Genomic DNA, 6,118 nt, shown 5'->3' with positions numbered 1-6,118 from the left:
ATTAATCACAAACAATGATCGCATGTTGAAGTGTTTGTAACAACATGGACCAAAACGCGTTTTGATCATAAAAAGTTAGCAACAACTGGTGGGAATTACTTAATCCAAACGGCAATGTTTAATTGTAATAATTTTTAGACTTATTGATGATATCTTCAAATTCAGTACATCTGTATCTCAACTGCATCACTTAATTCACTTGTTTTTTTCCTAGTATCTTTCTTTCCCTTCATTTCCAACTAGGTGTTAGCCCAAGAGTTGGATTTATTTCATCAAATTAATAATTTAAACCCAATTAATAAAAATAATTCAATCTAGTTAAAATAATTTGTTCACATGACGTTAAATTGATCTAAATTAAATGAATTATTACTAATTCAATTTTTAAATTATGATTTTTTTAACCCGAACCCATAGTACAATTGTCTACGTATTTTTTTTATAACAACAATAATAAAAATTGAACTTTCTAGTTATTTAATATACACGTATTGGTATTCATTGAGTTTTTTTTTTCATTTGTTATAAAGGGGTGTATTGATTTGAAACTTGAAAAGATTTTTTAAAAAATTATAAAAAAACTGTAACGATATTGAATGAAGATTTTATTTTAATATAAAAAAATTGTGTGCTATTCAATTAAATTAATTAAAAAAATTTAATAGTACGTCAAAAAATAATAATATTTAATTAAGATTTATTTTTTATTTAAAAGAAGTTTGTTGTTATCCAAAAATGTAAAAAAAAAAATTACTAGAATTTAGTTATAATTTATTCATTTAATTATCTTATTAAAATCATTAAGATTTTATATGATTTTTTTCTTCTTATTTTTCTTTTCTCACTCACCTTTTTTCTTCTCTTTCTTTCTCCTCTCTCACTTTATTTCTGTGTCTTCCTTTTTCTCTCTCATCTTCTCTTTTCTCTCTATCCTCTCTCTCTCTTCTTTATCTCATATTTTTTTTTTATTTTTGAGTTAATCATTCATACATTGTCAGTATAAAGTTTTTTACACTGGTAACCAATCATGTCTTTTAAATTATTTTATTTTATTTTTATTTCATTAAATAAGCAAATGGCATGACACTATTAAAATATATGATTGGTTGTCAGTGTAAAAAAAAACTTTTTTTTTACATTGATTATGTATAGGTGATTAACTCTTTATTCTCTCTCTTTTTCCCCTACCTCTCTCTCTCTCTCATTTCATGTCTTTTCTATCTCATATTCTTTTTACCATTTTGTTTACATTTCTCATTTATTTCTTCTCTTTTTTTTTTGTTCTCTCTCTCTCTCTTTCTATTTTTTCTTTGATTCTTTTTTATTTATCAATATTTTTTGTTACATTTTATATATATCAATATTGATGTATAATTTATTAATATTTATTTTTAGTTATAAAAATTTAAAACTACATTTGTATTATTAAATATTATATATTGTTAAATATTTTAATTATTAAAATTTAATAAATGTTTATTTTCAATAAAATTTAATATTGAAATATCAAATTTTTAAACATTAAAATATATTTCAATGTTCAAAAATTAATTAATTTATTAAAAATTTATTTATTTTTATTTCATTTATTTCTTATGTGATATATTTATAATGAATTTATTTTGATAATTCTACTGGTTAATGAATATCATAAGTTTAAATATATTGTTTAAAATTCAACGGTATAAATAAGAAAATATAAATGCATGGAAGATTTTATGTAGAGATATGTTGCTTAGAAAGATATGAAATCATGATCAATTATTTATTAAAATATTGAAAACTTTATTAATTTTATTTTCTTTATTCAAACCTTGTCATTTTATTTATTTTTTATTAATTTAATATCTTTTAAAACTCATATTATCTTTTAAAATTTAATTAAATTCTTTCAAATCTTATAAATTCTTAAAGATACAAATTTATTAAAATCTATATCACAAAATCTTGATTAAGAAATTCTTTTTAAAAAAATATTAAAAGTCATTATATTCTTACAAAGTCTTATGAAAAAATCTTAAAAGTCATTAAATTTTTAAAAAATCTTTTAAAATCCAAAACATCTTTTTGTGTTAAAAATATCTTATAAAATCTCAATTTAATACAGCTCTAAAAGGTTCTTTTTTTTTTAAATATAATGTGATAATGTTAGGTTTCTGTATATAGTTTACTATTTAAAAAATAATATTATAATGAAACATGGTTTTCTCATAATTTTTGCACAAGTTTTCCATAAATGAATATGGAAAACTAACTTTTTCAAGATAAAAAGTAAATTTAAATGCAATAAAAACATTATATTATTTTTATTTATTTTAGAAAAAAAAATTAATTTTCAGATAATATTTATAAATATTTCTAAAAATATTTATGATCAACTAAACAAATTTTCATGATTCTTGAAAATTATGATTTTTTAAGAAAGAAAAATTTCTCCTAAACCAAATATTCCTTAATAAGTATTAAAAATACTCTTTCAATTGGGACAAATTTCAAATTCTCAAGGCGATATTACTTAAAATTATAATGTCTTTGACTTTTTGGGTTTGAATAATCAAAGATTTCAAGGAGTAATTATTTGGAGTTGTTTAATTTTTTAAAAAATTATATACACAAATTATGAGAAATGATAAAAAAATTTAACTCATCAGTTAGTTGAATGTGTAATTGTTGTAACATCTTGATGCTGAATTTGAGCTTATGGGAGAAAAAAATATTATTAGAGATTGTGAGACCCGTACGGAAAACTCTTTTTGCTCTCAACCTTCACTCTCTTCTTCTCACTCCATCTTCCTTTCTCTTTTTCCCCAATATTCTCTACTCACTTGGCTGATTTGTTGATTTCGTTTCTTTGGGATTTGAAGGTGCTGATCCAGAGTAGACCAAGGCTAGCAAATTTTCGGAGTTCTCTCTCTCTTGTTCTTCCGTGATCGTTCAAGCTCTCTTTCGTCCCTCTCTTCCGTTCTTCTTGTCCCTAAGCTCCAATTTCTGGATTCAAGGTAAGGGAAGTTAGTTTTATGCTGTGGTTTGGTTAAAAGGGGGTCTGGGGACTCATTTAACCGGCTGAGAACTGATGATTTTGGTTGAGAACTTCTAAAGTTAAGATTTTGGGGTTTTCGGGATTTTTGAGAAATTTTGAGGAAATTCTTGGATTGTGGTTGCATGTGGAAAATGAGGTATTTTTCTTGATGTTTGATGAGAATGTGACATTTTGGCTGGATTGCATGCTTGTTTGCTGTTAAGATTTGCAGGTTTTGAGCAATTTTTCGAACTTGGGGAAGTTACTGATGAGTTCGCGTTGGGCGTTGTTCTTCGCGCCGGGCGCGCGACCACCAGGAGACTCTGTTTAGGCAAGCCCGCCGGGCGCAAGGCTGTGTGCGCTGGGCGAGCTTGCAAATGGGGGTCTCTGGTTGGCCCGCGCCGGGCGTGACTCGAGCTGCGCTGGGCGCGATATCAAGAGTAACATGTTTTTGGGATACTTGGACTGCGCTAGGCGCACTTTTGGACTCGCTGGGCGCGGAGGCTCCTTGGGAGTCTCTGCCAAGGCACGCCGGGCGCAATTGTGAATTGCGCTGGGCGCGAGACCCTGGTAGGTCTCTGCCTTCCCCACGCTGGGCGCGGGTTAGGCTCCGCTGGGCGCATGAGACTCCTTGAGTCTCTGCCAGACAGGCGCTAAGCGCAATTTGGAATTGCACCAGGAGCGGGAGAGCCTTGGTGCTCTCGGGTTGAGTCGCGCTGGGCGCAACCTCGAGTGCGCCGGGCGCAACCTCGAGTGCGCCGGGCGCGCAAGGAGATGATGATCTATAGGATGTTGACTGTTGAGTTGTGCCGAAATTGTTAATCAATGATGTTATATGCTGAACCAAGCGAATTTGATGAATATGTTGTGATGATTAGGGGATTAAGCTGAGATAAATATGTTAGTTGTATTAGAGGTGTATTGTTGAGCTGGAATCAATGGATTAATAAGAGAAATTATATAGTATAGCAGAATTATAGACTGTTGGGCTGAATTGTAGAAAGTAATAATTTTGTTGAATTGCTGTGCTGTGATGTGCTGTACTGTGCTGAGATATGCTGGGTTGGGTGATATTATAGCAGCTAAGTCGGTGCTGTTGTTAGCCACACATGTGGTGCTGATTCTAACCGCTAAGGCGGTGCTGTTGTTGCCGCTTTGCGGTGCCGTTATAGCCACTAGAGTGGTGCTGTTGTTGCTGCTAAGCAGTGCTGATATTGCCGCATTGCGGTGCTGATATTGTTGAGTGGTATAAGCTGTACAAGTGTGCTGATGACTGTATCTGTTGTTATTTATATTGACATTTATATAATTGTATGCTGAATTTTAATTTCACTAGCTTACCCTTTTGTTGTTTTCCATGTTTTTGGACTGCGATGATCATACTATGTATGGGAGCAGGGCAGGAATAGATGTGCGTCTTGTGGTGAGGTTGGTGGACCTTGCAGCTTTTTTGCTTGGCGATGTTGTTTTGCTTGTGGCTACGTGGGATAATAGCATTTGGTTGTATTTTTCTTTAGTACACTTTAACTCTAGTCAGACTGGAACCTTGTATATCTATATATTCTAGATCCTATATTCATATACTTGTTCTATCTGTCTGGTGTTTCTAGTGTGCTATGCCGGGCGTAGTGACCAGTCGGGTCGTTACACTTTAGTGGTATCAGAGCAGTTCGAGTCTAGTGGACACTCTTTGGGGGTGGTCCCTTTAGGCTTTTTGCTGTGTTAGCTCTGTGCTGTGTTGTTTTGCTGTGATGTCTGCTGTGCTAAAAATTGCTGTGCTGAAATTGTTGTGGTGATTTGTTGTGCTATTGATTTTGTATGGTTTAGTTACTGTTTACTAAAGATGTTGTTACCTTTGTAGAAGATGACTAGGACAAATGAGCAGATAGCCCGTGCCCTAGAGATGTTGGCCATGGCTATGCAACAGCAAAATGCCTATTTTGCTAGGATGGAGGCTGAGAGAGCTGCAGCTGGTGCAGCAAGACCTGCAGGGTCACAGGAGAGTCGGGATCTTGCTGAGTTCCGGAAGTGTAATCCTCCACAGTTTGCAGGAGATGCGGATCCAGAAGTGGCTGACCGCTGGATCCGTGAATTAGAGAAGATCTTTACAGTACTGGGATGTCCTCTAGAGAGGAGGTTAGCATACGCTGTATACATGCTTGTTGGGGAGGCTGAACATTGGTGGAGAGGCACTTATCAGATGCTTGCTGCTAGGGGAGTTACAGTTGATTGGGAGTGCTTCCGGACAGTGTTTATGGAGAAGTTCTTCCCGGAAAGCGTGAGGCATGCCAAGGAGGCAGAGTTTATGCGATTGCATCAGGGTGGGATGACAGTATCAGAGTATGCGATAAAATTCGAACACCTAGCCCGTTTTTATTCGCAGGGTATGCCTGAGGCTTGGAAATGCAGGAAATTTGCAGATGGATTGAAATATGAGCTGAAGAGGATGGTGGTGCCTATGGCCATCACGGAGTTCCCAGCCTTAGTGGAGAAGGCGAAGGTAGTTGAGCAGTTGGAAGGTGGAAACCGTGCGGTGAGGACTATTGGGGGACCATCTGGGTCCAAGAAGGGTGAGAGTCAGAGGAAACCATATGACAGGCCCCAACCACAGCAAGGGGGTTCTGTTTCTAGGCGATCTACCACTGCTGCCAGTGGAGGTAGACAGAGTGGAGGTGCTACTCTGAGATGTTTTAGGTGTGCTGGGCCCCACTTTATCAGGGACTGTCCGCACACGGAGAGCCGTTGCTTCAGATGTCATCAGATGGGCCACGAATCGGCAAATTGTCCTACGAGGGATAGACCAGAGAAGAGCACTCAGAGGAGTAATGTATAGAGGGCTGATACTCAGAGGAGTAGTGCACAGAGAGCTGATACACAGAGGGGTGACAGACCTACTACTGCTGGTAGGGTATTTGCTTTGACGGGTGCTGAGGCTTCGACTTCTTCTGATCTTGTGAAGGGGAAGGGCAAGGCCGCTGGTAAGGATGTGATGATTCTATTTGACTCTGGTGCTACGCATTCATTTATATCATATGCATGTGCTGCTTTGTTTGGTGTGCCTGTGTGTGAGTTGGGGTTGAGACTACTTGTGTCGACGCC

At 35.3% G+C, this 6,118-nt stretch overlaps 1 protein-coding gene across 1 annotated transcript; it reads left to right on the top strand.

The window, feature by feature from the left end:
• The first annotated feature begins 4,403 nt into the window (after positions 1-4,403).
• Positions 4,404-5,852, top strand: LOC145954920 (uncharacterized). The gene is made up of 3 exons (XM_083069626.1): positions 4,404-4,535; positions 5,064-5,403; positions 5,500-5,852. The coding sequence occupies exons 1-3, from the start codon at positions 4,404-4,406 to the stop codon at positions 5,850-5,852; spliced, it is 825 nt and encodes a 274-aa protein (XP_082925752.1).
• Positions 5,853-6,118: the final 266 nt, after the last annotated feature.

The sequence above is a fragment of the Cajanus cajan genome, chromosome 1 (assembly GCF_000230855.2).
Source record: "Cajanus cajan strain Asha chromosome 1, NIPB_CcT2T_4, whole genome shotgun sequence".
NCBI lineage: Eukaryota > Viridiplantae > Streptophyta > Magnoliopsida > Fabales > Fabaceae > Cajanus > Cajanus cajan.
The sequence above is the reverse complement of the archived record's forward strand: the minus strand, read 5'-3'. Positions and strand labels throughout refer to the sequence as shown.

Bases quoted from the DNA above. Each gene is read 5' to 3' on its own strand.
- LOC145954920 (XM_083069626.1), top strand. From the start codon at position 4,404: ATGTATGGGAGCAGGGCAGGAATAGATGTGCGTCTTGTGGTGAGGTTG. The intron at 4,536-5,063 runs GTACACTTTAAC...AATCCTCCACAG, and splicing joins TTTGGTTGTATTTTTCTTTA to TTTGCAGGAGATGCGGATCC. The intron at 5,404-5,499 runs GTATGCCTGAGG...CGGAGTTCCCAG, and splicing joins AGCCCGTTTTTATTCGCAGG to CCTTAGTGGAGAAGGCGAAG.